This window comes from Lupinus angustifolius, chromosome LG07, assembly GCF_001865875.1.
Source record: "Lupinus angustifolius cultivar Tanjil chromosome LG07, LupAngTanjil_v1.0, whole genome shotgun sequence".
Classification (NCBI taxonomy): domain Eukaryota; kingdom Viridiplantae; phylum Streptophyta; class Magnoliopsida; order Fabales; family Fabaceae; genus Lupinus; species Lupinus angustifolius.
This window is the reverse complement of record NC_032015.1, coordinates 4,249,764-4,264,193: the sequence shown is the minus strand read 5'-3', so window position 1 is coordinate 4,264,193 and position 14,430 is coordinate 4,249,764. Positions and strand designations below refer to the sequence as shown.

The following is a 14,430-nucleotide window of genomic DNA, read 5'->3' as shown; positions in this document are numbered from 1 at the left end:
AATCAATGATGGGCTCAAATCTCTAATTGAGGATTTTTCGTTATTCAAGTGGTATTGGTATTTGGTACCTCTGTTTAAATTAGAAGCATGATTAGGAGATGTGGTTTGAGAAGAGGCTTCTCTCCGACTCCGAAAATTGTTGATTTTGGTATTAATTAAAATATTATATTATTATATTTAAAGAGCTTAAAATATGTATATTGACAATGTAAATATTTTTACACTGTCAACATATCATACATTATTGATTTGTATTACTTGTATACAGTATAAAAAACACTCACAAAATCAATGTATATATTAAATCCATATTTAAATAGTTGAATGTAACATTATATTAATTTTTTATTAGAGAAGATTATCTGATCGGTATAGGTAGGGCGGCAGAATATTCAAACAAAAAGTGTCAGTTTCAGGGCTCTAACTCATAGGAAAACGCAGCTACAGCTACAGCGGGATTGGAAGTGGGACCCAGATGTTGAAGCACGCGTGCACGCCGTGGTCCCCACTTGTTGACTCATTTTTCAACTTGGTCCTTATTTTATTCAGATGCACTGTTACAACATCATGTTACACCGATATCCCTTGTCAATGACTAACTTGCTGTTAATTAATTTGCTAACTGAAATATGTCACATGTTAAACTCCCTCACCAATCACTTAACCATCAAACTCATTGTTAACCTCGTAACCCTCTCCCAGGATTCAAGATGGGACTGGTACGATGTCGATGCTGTACAGTATGTTCATTAAACACTCTTAACCAGTTTGGTATAAATGGGAAGGGATTGAATAATCAATCTACCCTAGAAATTAAGGCAAGAAAACGCAAGATATTTAGGATTTGTGTAATGAATTAGTGCTCATATATATACATATGTGTGGGGGAATGGAAGGAATGATAATAATAAGAAATGACAACCATCATAAGTTTTCATTTGGGAAAATGCTTAATTTTTAAATTTTTACTTAAATATTTTTTTTAAATAATCATAAGAAATATATAAGTTTTAATTGGAAATGGCATATAAGATTGACATTGGATAAGCAATAAAAGTGATTATATTGAAGTAAATTTTCTTAATATTTTTATGAACAACTTATAGTCTTTATCATAAACAATTTTGTTAGAATTGACATTAAACTAACTTTATCCTATCAAATATTTATTACAAATGGATTTTTTATCAACTCGAAATGTTAAATAAAATTAGAATAACATCTATTTTTATGCTGGACAAGTATTAATAATAAGGGTCAAGCTTGCCTTACCCTTCCATTATTATTATTGGGTGGACAAGATTTGAAAATTATATTTAATAGTCTATTTTGTCCGATGTTTATGCCCGTTTCACTTGTGAGATTTTTTGGCAAGTTACCGGTTGACCATTGGGCATGTGAAAATCTTACCTTTATATGTTTTTCACTAATAATTTAACAAAACAAATATTAGATTTTAATTTTTTCCAAGATCCTCTCTTATCTATTTTCTCCCGATCAACCCAAACATAGAATTAGCTTATGCACTTGTACCCATATGGGAATAGAAAGTTGCCATCTTAAATAATCTTTATGTAATGAAAGATATAATACGTTAGGTTTTTTGATATCTCAAACTAACAAAATTTTAGTGAGAAACTGCATCCTGCCTTATATTCAATTAGTTGTAGTCATATATTGTTTCATTCCTCTAAAAATTGATGAGATGATGTTGTTAATTATTAGGTATCAGATGTTTGGCTAATATTGTAGTTGTTTGTTGATCGGATGGTCGGACCATGGTGTCGATAGAGGAGTTTTTTCATGGAATCTGGATTGAGTAGAGTTTGAATTTACTAGTGGAAGTACCTGAAAATGTTATCCGATGATTAAGTCAATATGAGATTTAGAAGAAGTATTAGAGATTAAATATGAGAGAGATAAATGTAAAAACTAATGAGATTAAATGATAGCAACAGATGGTAAGTGATGAATGAATAATAATCATTTCTCTGAAGGGGTCACCCCCTATTTATTTATAGTAATTAAGATGGATGATGTGACACTTGTACATTTGGTGATTGTGACTTATAGTAGGTATAAAAGGCGTATAATAGGTATGTTTTTGCTGTATTGTAATTCAGTCCCTACCATACTATCAAAGGGACAAGTAAGATTTGCGGGCAGCGTTGTACTACCCTTATTGGAGGCACATTAAATGAGGTGTTAGAAACAATCATGATATTCACCATAGAGTGACACAATCTTTCAAGTTGTTGTTGTTGGACCCTTGGTTGGTCAGGAAAATATCATCCCAGACATATGAGGTATTCGATTGACCGGGATTGAACATTAGTCATCTTTCATGAATCAATTGACTTTTTCCTTTTTAACCTTTACAACAATAATTCTTTTTATTTAGGTTTAATAATTGTATTTAATATCATATGTATTTTCTATCTCTTATCTACTTTTACTTTTCACATTTTCTACTCGATTTCAAAAAATATTGAAATCAAAAGAGATAATAGTTGATGTTCACAAAACATTTTTTAACAACCATAACTTATGTAACGATCCAATCCCTCAAGCTGGATGTGGGTCTAAAAAAACCTTGAATTAAGAACTTTGAAATAAAGGTTTGATCCTGCAATAACTTTAAAAAACCTTTGATGTACATTTTATTTAATGTTGACTATTTTAAGTTATTAAATATAATGATCGATTAAAATTATTATAGTCGATGGATTCGTAAATTAAATCAAAATTTATGGTCATTTAAACTCTAAAATTCAAATTACACATTTACCCCTTAAATAGCCTATGCATATCTCCCATGACAAGTATAATAGGTGCACCTCAAATGCGGCAATTATTGAAAGAGAAAGACTTGTATAAAAACATATATACATATATATGGAGACAACTAATAAAATATTGTCAACACATTAAAAATCTAATTCCATTTAAAATTTAGTTATAAATGATAATTCTAAATAACATAAAATAGATTTATTTCTAAATATAATGTATTGTATGAGTCTTCATACAAAATTTTCTCTTATGGTAAATTTAAAGTTACCCAATAACTTGCGGTTATAGCTTTGACTAGTGATAAACCCCTTAATCTCACATTTAATTTCATATTACAAGATATCTGAGCATAATTTAATATCATTACCTCCCGGACCAATTAAACTTCACGAAATAATATTAAAATATTAATTTCTGTTTTTATAAATTTTCATTAAATTAGAGTGTAATATCTATGAACTCTCAGAGTAAAAATTTATACATAATTAGTACATCATACACAATTTAATTATATTAATTTTCTCTTAAGAGTCATGATTAAATATACATAATAAATAATATAATAGTATTGTATATAACTTTTATATAATTTTCTCAATAAATTAATGCACAATTCCCAGGTTTATATAATAACTTTAAACTTACTTGTCATTAATTGAGTCTTAATGTAAGGTTTGTAACCAAAGTGATAATCTTAAGGGTTGAATCTCACCCCATCAACTATCACAATTAGACAACTTTCTAAGTTTTATTGTTATATTGATCTAGTGTTTCTATTAATCTCCTATGCACGTAACAATCCTATTCTAAAGACCCAATTACAAGAATAGACTCCTATAAACAATTTTAAATTTTAGCATCTAATTGCAAATTTTAAATTTTAGCATCTAATTGCAAATTTTTAAAATTTAGGACCCAATTATAAATAAGTATGAAGTCAAGTACCCAATTACAAATTTTAAACAGTGTAATATTTATACATTGACAATATAAAAAGTTTATCATAGTCAATACATTATGCACTATTCATTTGTACTACTTTTATTTCAATGTCAATCATAATTATTAAAAAAGAATTGTGGATGATGGGTAAGGGTGGAAAAGGTCAGGCCAGGCTAGACCAAACTTTGCCTTAAACAGATCAAACCTTTATAGCATATAGAAGTGTGAGTCTGGTGTGTTAGCATGTTTAATTTTTTTTCCAAAGCCTAAGCGTGACTAGTTTAAAAGCTTGACTTGTTAGCCTGTTTAAAGGCCTATTATACTATATTATATTGAAATAGATAATCATGTCTATATTTAAATAACTAATATGCATACTTTTAAATAGACTTTTATAATCCTAACAATTAAATTATATTTTTGTATACATTTTTATATTAAAATTACATATATAATAACATTACTTATATATAAAAATTATAAAATATGAACATTATTACATAATATAATTAAATAGGTCGGCCTGATAGGCTTAATAAGCCATTTGGATGGCCTAAAGCCTGACTTGTTAAACTAAATAGGCTTTTCAAAAAGTTTGAGTCTGGTTTGTTTACGAAAAAAATCTAGCATGACCTAACCTATTATAGGCCAGATAATAGGCCACTGGTAAGCGGTTGACCTATTTCCACCCTTAATGATGGGATAAAAAATTTAAAAATCTCTTACATATATATATTATTTTCTTTTCAATTTTAAAAGTACTCCACCAATTATAAGGAGTAAAGTTTAATGTTTATGGACATTGAATAGATTTATACACATCACTCCACTATTTATTTTTCACTTGGATTACTTTTTTTATTGAAGAATCAATAACAATGAAAAATAATTAATAAATAATATAATAATAATATATAAATTGATATAATATAAGTGTGCAAATCTTTTTCTCTATGCAATAAACCAAATTAGTTTTCAAAATGACCTTTATAATTCCTGTCTAATCATCCATTGAATTGTCAAAGTGTCAACCATAGTCTTCCAATCCTCTTATTCTATAACTCTTCCCCTCCCTCTCTCACTCACACCTGGTTTTCTCTCTTCACCTCCCTATATAAATACTCACAAGTAGCGAACCGTTTTCCATTCATTCATTTCCATTCAACTTTCTATAACACACAAGTTACTCATCCCAGAGAATATATATTTTCAAAGCAGCAATTTTTATCAAAAAAATTAATATATTTTCATCTTTATATATGTATATACAGTGATAAAGGCTGAAGCAAGCAAGAGGAAATTAACAACATGGAAGATGATAATCAATTCCAAGCAAGTGGAAACTGGTGGGAATCATCAAGGAACATGAGGTTTGAAAGTGGGGATCAATCACACTCTTCCTCATCAGGACTCACCAACATAGACAACTTTTGTTGGCAACAACAACAACAACATGACATGGTGGTGGATCACATGAAGACAAGGTCTAATTCTTCCATGGAAGGAGGAACTACCTCTGTGCAGGTTTTCCATGATAATCTTGAACACCAACAACAAGATTCTTGTGCCACTAATTCCACCAGTGACCACCCCAACTTGCATATGATGGGCTTGGGACTTTCATCTCAAGCCGTGGATTGGAATCAAGCATCTTTGCTGTAAGTGCACTCTGTGTCACTCAAGACAAAGACATAAAAACAATTTTAACCAAAAGAAGTAAATGTGAAAAGCAAAAAACAATTTAACCTATCATTTTCTGCCTTTCTTGCCTTCTTTCTTTTCTTTTCTTTTCTTTTCCTTTTTCTTTTCTCTTATTTTCTTTCTTTCTATCTATCTTTAGAAGAATAGAATATAATCTAGCAAATAAAAGTTGTAACTTTTGTTAGTTTTGTTTGATGCTGATTTAGAAGAGGTGAGAAAGCTTCAGAGAGCAGTTTCAGGTCGATGCTGCAAGAGAATTTGAGTTCATCAAACACCAATTTTCAGCATGAAACTGGAATTGGTTTATCTCAACGAGTTCAATGGAGGCCAGAAAATTCCACCAATGAATTCAAACAAGTGAATAATAGAAGTTTCTCTTTGGACCAAACTCAGTTTAGTCCTCAATATAGCTCTGGGGATAGTAATGTAACAAGCCAAGGCATACCCTCTACTTTTCACACGGATCATTACCCTTCAATGTTGCAAGGACTGTTAGGACCTGAAAGCAATCAACATCCTCAGCAAGGTTCATTTGAGAATATTCGACCCATGACTTTTCCATATTCAGCACGTCATGGCTTGAACTCTAACGAGTTAATACATTCTTGGTCTGCCTCTAAAGTTCCTCAGTTCTTGAGAGCTTCACCGCCAAAACAACAACTAACAAATAACCAGTTGCATTTCACTAACAACGCTCCCTTTTGGAATGCTTCTGAGGCGCCAGTTAAAGATGCTCGACCCAGCTTCTTTCCATCAATGCAACCACCATTTTCCACGCCAAATTTTGATGTACAATCAAAGGTAACCACCAACAAAAAGTTCAATGTTTTTTCCTAAAAAACTTATATAATAACTTATGTTGTTATCGAATACCTTCCTCATCCGCTGATTATTATTTTGGAGTAGGAATAACTGTTTTAGCTAAATGATAATCTGAACCGAACAGTAAACACCATCCCAGAGAGCTATATAATTTGTACAACATATTGGATAACAATATGCTTTTTATATATATTTTTATATTTTATCTCGGAATATGTTATATCTCATTATTCGTTCTCACTCACATAAATTCAATGCCGTTCCAAATATTATGCTTAAAATGTTGTAGAAAAACACTTCTCAATATGTAACAAATGAATAATTAATGATATATCATGTATTAATAAATTAGGGTTGTAATAAAGTTCTATACTACATTTTAGGTATTATTGTTTCATTCATACATCTATGATGTTGCAGAATATATCAGAAGTTAGGGACTCCGGTGCTGTGGTGAAAAAAAGTGGAAGTGAGCCTCCACCCAAAAGGCCCAGGAGTGAAACCTCATCACCTTTGCCTGCTTTTAAGGTACAATAAGTGCAAATAACCTTTTAACAAGAAAGGGAAATATAAGCTTTTTATCTCCTACTCTCTCTATTTTTATTTTATTTGTATTTTATTTTTGAGTCCATGAACATGTACTTTACCTCTTCTCATGTTCTACTTAGGTGAGAAAAGAAAAGATGGGGGACAGAATCACTGCACTCCAACAATTGGTTGCGCCTTTCGGAAAGGTTAGCTTCTGATCAAAATGATGTAGTGGATCTGTTTGTGTCTAAGATTATTTCCCCTCTATGAATTTATGATATTATTCAAAAGATCATGGTGACAGGTTTGGTTATCTTAATGATGTTTATTAGTTTTAAAATCTGTTTTGCAATGTTGTGTCAGACTGATACAGCCTCAGTGCTATCTGAAGCCATTGAATACATCAAATTTCTCCATGAACAAGTCACTGTAAGTCCCATATTCCATTTGTATATTTTTGTCAAAAACTTTTAAATATTAGCAATGTTTTTATCATCTTATTTATTTTGTCATTTATATAGGTTTTAAGCACCCCATATATGAGAAGTGGAGTTCCCACACAGCATCAGCAGGTAGTATACGTGTACATAATATACATTAGCATTTTTTCTTAACTAATGAGTAATGAGTACTCACTATGCATTACTGCTTATTAATTTTGTTTCAAATTTAGGTGATTATTATTACTTTTGATGACTTATGTTTGGTTATTTTCCAATGCAGAATTCTGGTAAATCTAAGGAAGGTGAGGGACCAAAGCAGGATCTTAGAAGCCGAGGGCTATGCTTGGTACCAGTTTCTAGTACATTTCCAGTGACTCATGAACCCTCAGTTGATTTTTGGACACCAACATTTGGAGGAACTTACAGATAAAAATTATAACATGGGTGGAAAATTGGGGCTAGGAACCAATACTCAGCAACTAGGACATGTCCTATCAAACATGGTCAACTTGGGAATGATATGATAGTAGAAAAGAGGAGCATGAGTGAAGACAAACAAGGGGAGAGATTATGATAGATTTATTGTCCCAAATTATGTCTTAAAACATGTCCCACACTATTTACAATGGATTAAAAATAGAAAAAAATAATTAATGTTTAAATTTTTAATTAACATATTATATTTCCATATGGTAGATACTAGATTTTGTAACAACAAATCTTAGTTATGGAGAGAGAGGGTGGAAAACTTGTTCAAATAGAAAGAAAAGGAAACGACACGGTGGCCCAACTAATGATGAAGGGTTTTAGGTAGTTTTTTTGGGACCATTGGGAGCTAGCACATTATAATTGTGGAATTATGCTTCCATGGGGATTAAGTTAAGCAAGATAGAAGTTGCTGATTATAGGGAAGTTCTTATTCTAATTAAATTGTTGTTAATTTATAAATTTATCTGTTGCTATATTGTGAATAAAGATGGCACTATCGTTAAACTTTAGTTAAATGAAAAAAGAATTGTAATATAAAGAACAGAATAAAGTATCTCTTCATAAAATGAGATAACTTATCTCTTTAAATTTTATTGATTGTTTGATATATATCGTATTTCACTCTTTAAAAGTTTTTATTTTAAAATATATTATAAAATAAAAAATAAGACACATGTAAAAAATTTATGAAATTCAAAGAAATAAGTTATGAAGGGAAATATTTTATTCTACTCTAAACAATGATTGAAATATAGAATAGAAGAGCAAATGTGATGGGATATGTCATTTGACTGGGAATATCACTTTTGATTTGTTTGTGTTTGGAATATGTAAGTGGAAGTCAGAGGGCGGCCCACACTCCCCCCTCTTTAGTTTTTGTTACAAAATTTGGTTAAATGTTTATCTGGAAATTAATCATAATGATATATATTTTTCAGATGCTTTCACACACGCTATGCTTTATACCGAATGGTCACAGAGCGGGGTTTCTATTGGAAATATATGTATAAAAAAGAGAAACCCATGAATGCTTTGTTAAAGTCATGGTCTTATGGAAGCCTCAAATGGTCCTCATTTTAAAATGCATGAACATACTTATTCCAGCATTGTAAGAGTATCTTTAATTAATCATGTAATTCTTATATTATACGGATCTTATTATGATATTTTACTTTTCTTTATGTAATTCACATAACTATTTTAATTGTAAAATTCTTAGTTCCTTAAATATGAATATAATTACTAACAAGATGTTGGTCTGGTGGTATAAGATCTCATTAGATTCTTATGATGACTAAAAAGTGTAACACTTGTTGGGAGAGATATTCACATATACTAAAGGAGATTAGTTCTTTACTAAAAAAAAGTAAGAATAGATAGTACCCAAGAAAACATGTCAATAAGTTATTCTACATTTTATATTTCATTAACATTTATCTTTGTCTCTATAAAATCAGTACAATAGTTGCTATGCAAATTGAAGAGGGCTCTCCCAACTATGTCACAAAATCATGGTTGATGTCAATAAAAATGTACCATGTTAATTATAAAAATGGATAAGTTCATAAAACTTTCTTAAACTTTATATATTTATGAATAGATATCGTAAACTATTTTTTTTCCTAATTATTCCTTAAATTTTAACTATTAGTAAAATTAATCCTTAAATATATATAATTTTAAATTACTAAGTTTACCAACAATAAAACTAAAATTAACATATTAGATTAACTGTTTGTAAAAAAAGGTTAAATGCTGCAAATTTAAACCGTATACAAAAGTAGTAATGCAAGTTTACTAACAACTTACGTTTTTTGAGAATCCAAATTTTACCCTTTTTCCTTGATGTTAATAATATTAGGAACAATTGTATTACATACTTTTGTCTGAATCGTACATCACTTATAGCTACCTTTTTGTATAACTAGCTGGTAGGTACTGTTATATTCACCAGTATATGGTTTTTTAAACTTTTATACCAAAAAGTATATGGAAGTAAGTGACAGTAATTAATTTGTATGATTAGTAATCATTTGACACATATAATGTAGTAACAACAACATAGATAATTATTTGATTTATATTTTATAGATTTGGTGTCATATATTTCTAAAAAATCTCACGATTATTGTTTTGGATTAGCATGGATCATTTAAATAATAATGATATGCAAGTTAATATTAAAAAAATAACATGAGTGATTATTTTCATTGTTAGTAATTTAAATTTTGATGTATGTAAGGACCAATTGCACTAAAGTTTAAGTTTAAAGAGGAATTAGGAAGAAAAATTAGTTCATGATATCTACTTATAAAAGTTATAAAATTTAAGGAGTTGTATGATTTTTCCTTAAACTTTTTTTATCATTCATTATTGTTTTTTTTGCTTTTACTTTATTATCATTGATGCATGACATAACTTAGGACATGATATATGGCAATTATGTAACTTTTGCATATAACATTTTTTCCTAACCATATAATTCTTATATCTAACATTCACTCAAAACTAAATAATTTCCTTCTGATTCTCTACAAGAGACTTCACTTACACATAAAATTTTGAACTTTTCTGAAGGTGAGGCAATTTTGAACTTAGTTGAAATACAATTTATTTTCTAATTTATTAATCGTGAGTTTAATTTCTAGTTTAGCTTTTACCGATATGGTGGTTGTTTTTCGTAATAAGGTAATATGGTTGATTGTTGAGTAAACATTTTAAAAGAATTTAATTAATACAACTTTACGATCAATTGTAAAGAAAATGTTATTCATTCTTCTTTTCCTATTAGAAAGGAAAAAGTCTGACAACTTCAACTTAATGCATGAACAATCTTATAACACAATATTACTTGGTATATTTTAAACCTATCCACTTCAGTGTTTTTATTTTTGCATTATTACTGGGCCACTTTACATGTTATGGCTTTGCAGCTATAGGCTAGAAAGTATTATAAACTATTTTGTTTAGGCCTAGGAAATGGCCCCTTATGAATAAAAGTACTTTAACAAATCTCACTTTATAGCTTCTGTACCAATACGAGAACATATATTAATTAAAAGATAGAGCATAAAAAATTAGTGATTATCGTGTTAACAAAGGTAAACATCTAATGGGGCTCCACTCTTACGCTCCATCTACAAGTCTTCAATGAGAAATTGTAAATGAGGAGAGAATTAGAAATGACAAAAATACGTTTGAACTCGAGAACTCGTTTTATACAACCCCAATAACAAAGAGTGGGCTAATTATAAATTCATAATATAATAAGGTACATAATGACCCGTATACCATCAGGTAAATTCATTTAGAAAAGATTTGGTACACTAATTATAGTTTTTTTTTTCATTCTTTAGCATCTTCTTTAGTCTTGAGCACCTTTTCCATGAATATGCCGCTTTATTTGAAAGCTATATATTGAAAAGGTAGTTTATTTTTAATTATCTTGGCACATTTTTGTTCTCTAGCTGACAAGAAATATGGTTTATTAATTTCTGTCCTATAATGCTAAACATGATTGCCAATTAATGAATTTCATAGATGATAGAGTACAAGGATCATAAAGGAGGAGGAATACAATCTTCAAATTATTTGGGCCTGTATCAATTGTCTAAAGATTCCATAATTCCTACACCTTTTTTTAACTTTATATGACAACCAATACAACTCTTAAGACCAATATTTGTTTAACTTTCACTTATAGCTCTATACATTTTCCACAACCTAAGACTTTTCTGTATATTCCATTCCATATCAAGTTTTCTGAGCTTGTGATGTGTATGTCTGGTCTTCTTCATCATACTATTTGAAAAGGGCTATTCTACAAATCCAAAAAATAAGGAACACTTGCTGCTGAAATTGATGAGAGTAGGGGTGAGCATGAGCCTGGTTAAGGCTCGTCCTTACCCGATCTTAAATGTTAGTTGAGTCATTTTTTGAACACAGACCCGACCTTGGATCCGAAGCAAATTCGACCCTAAATATCGATCGGGTCAACTATTAAACCAACCATAAATAAAATTAAATATAATGCATACTTCTTCGGCTAATGACTTGAATATGTGGAAGGGGATAATCTACTTTAGATATTCAACAACATCATGCAACAAGAGGTCACACCTTCAATATTAGCATAAGTAGACTCTTAGTAAAAGCTTCATGTCATTGAGTTATAACACATTATTTAAGACTATTAAGTATTTTTCTTTATTTACATAAGCTATAAGTGTTTACTTCTATCATAATATATGATAGTAAAGTGTTTATTAAGTAATCAATTTATTATAATGTCATCTACATGAGCTTATTCTAAACTAATCTCTCAGCTTTGACATAATATGTAAGTTCAAAATTTACACGACCAACTCATTTTAATTGGTTTTTTAAAGAGCAATAATAATAAATATGAACGATGATTGATAAGTAATAATATACAAAACCTATATAAAGTACATTTTTTTAATCATAATAGAATTAAAAATGTGGAAACTATAACAATTTGTCATGTTTTATAATCATCATGTACATTTGAAGTTGAGACTATGAAATGTTTCACTACTCTATTTGTATATGTACATTGTACTTGTCTTTGACATTACATGACTAGTTGATTGCTTTAGTTAGGTTGTGAATTACTTGTACTCAATCATATCCTATTTTCTGTCCCAAACAATCATATGTTGACATGTGAATAAAAAAATATTTTTAAAAATAAAAAGTGATAGAAAGTAACACCTTAATTAGTTTGGTACATAAAATGAGATACCGTTTGGGACATGTGATCTTTATCCTTTTAATTAAGTCTTTTCTATTGGTGCATCTATGTTAGTTGCTTTTGCCTTAAAATATGGCTTTACTTTAAAATTGTGTTTTTAAATATGAAATGGATAAGAGGCCAACAGTTTTCCTTATAAAAACAACCATTTTGGAAAGGATATGAATACTATCTTTTAAAAATGGTTTAGGGGTTAGGATATGTAATATGGTAGAGTTTTGTGTTAATAATATGGTATAAAATAAATAAATAAATAAAGCCTAAAACTATATAATAGTTAAAAAGAGAAAAAAAGATGTACTCGAGTATTCTAACTACATGTCAAGTTCTAACGTAATATGTGAGTGTAAAATTATGCACATTTATCATTTATATTGAAAGATTACTTTTTTATATCAAATACTTTTGGTTAGAGTGTCGTTAAATCTTGAAAATATTTATAAAATAAGATCTAAAAAACTTACTTCGAAACAAGTATTCATTTGACAATGAGAAAAAATGATGTTAAAGAATTAGTGTTCATATTAATATAAATATAATTAATTTTAGATTGACATAAAAACATATAGTTTAGCAGATTAATTTATTTATTTTTGTATAAATTAATATAATAGTAATAATGAATTATATAAAAATGATAAAGAAAGAAAAAGAGAGAGGGTACCGCTACCGCCATAAACCGGGAAGGGTAGTTGTAACGCCATATATGATTAAGAGCGTGTTTCCAACGCAATTATAACCGCATTTGGTTATTATATAAATAAGACCTTTGTTTATTCTTTCATTCCCACATGCTTTATCACTTACTTCATTCTCTCTTCCTCTCTCCATCACGCGCTTAGTCTCTCAGTGGCGATCACTCACTCATTCTTACCTTTCTATTCTCTCTTCTTTCGATGCCTCTGTTTTCTTCTTCAATGGCTTTCATTCTCTCTATTCTCACTTGCGAATCTCTCTCGTTTCTTTCTGTATCAGAGTTATTTCATCTTTCCTCCTTTATTCGATGTTTACAATTGACAGAGATTCCTTTTTGTAATCAATTCAAGGAAAGTGCCTTCCTTCTTAAGCTGCTCCTTATAACCGGTTCCGAAACCCTAACATTTTCAAGAAGCTGATTTTTACCGTTTATGGCGGTAATGGTATTTTCTTCAGAATATGATGTTTTTACAAGGTTCTTTTTTGTTTTTTTGGGTTGTTGGTTTAGTTGATGAGGTTGTTTCACTTTATTACACTTAGCAAATACTAATCCCTTTTTGAAATGTATGAATCAGAGAAGTGAGTGTTGCCTCTACTAACATATCATTTTCCATACACACAATATAAAGATTGAAACCAATGACATCATATCTAAGACTCAACCATCTATCAATAACATTCCAGATTGGTGTTTTTCTTCATTTTGTTTTATATGAAGATTAGATCCGACACAATGGTGACCTTTCAAATGGTGCATTATGAGGCTATCCAATAAATAAGGTCACTTATTTTATTTAATATCTTTTAAAAGATAAGGCAAAAGCCTTATGAACATGATACTTCATTTGCATAGATCAATTTTCTAATCCTACTGTAACCCACTAATCTAACATGATCTTGTTTCTTGATCATTTGCTTTTTATTTTTTCCTTATTGATGATGAATACTTCAAGATTGATTAAGCATGATGTCCTGCTTTTCCTTGTTTTGGATGTAGGTTGCTTTTGTTCACTATGTTGCTTCACTTTGTTTTTGCAATGGTTGAAACTCTAGATAAAGATAAAGAAAGAAATAAATTTGATTTCTTTGTGTCTTTTCCGACCTTTTATAACAGACACACCTTCTTTTCTTTCTCTCAATATTCAATCTTTAAATTTTTTATATTATTCAATTATTTTGCAATGCCTGGAACACACTGGTTGGATAGAGAGATAAAATTTGATTTCATTGTGCCCTTTCCGA

The 14,430-nt window shown here is 29.7% G+C and overlaps 1 protein-coding gene across 1 annotated transcript; it reads left to right on the top strand.

The window, feature by feature from the left end:
• Positions 4,789-8,161, top strand: LOC109352127 (transcription factor bHLH123-like). Its single transcript, XM_019593949.1, has 7 exons — positions 4,789-5,393; positions 5,643-6,237; positions 6,679-6,786; positions 6,927-6,992; positions 7,150-7,215; positions 7,308-7,358; positions 7,510-8,161. Exons 1-7 carry the CDS (start codon positions 5,044-5,046, stop codon positions 7,657-7,659), a joined length of 1,386 nt encoding a protein of 461 aa, XP_019449494.1. The 5' UTR covers positions 4,789-5,043; the 3' UTR covers positions 7,660-8,161.

Bases quoted from the DNA above. Each gene is read 5' to 3' on its own strand.
- LOC109352127 (XM_019593949.1), top strand. From the start codon at position 5,044: ATGGAAGATGATAATCAATTCCAAGCAAGTGGAAACTGGTGGGAATCA. The intron at 6,238-6,678 runs GTAACCACCAAC...ATGATGTTGCAG, and splicing joins ATTTTGATGTACAATCAAAG to AATATATCAGAAGTTAGGGA. The intron at 7,216-7,307 runs GTAAGTCCCATA...TCATTTATATAG, and splicing joins TTCTCCATGAACAAGTCACT to GTTTTAAGCACCCCATATAT.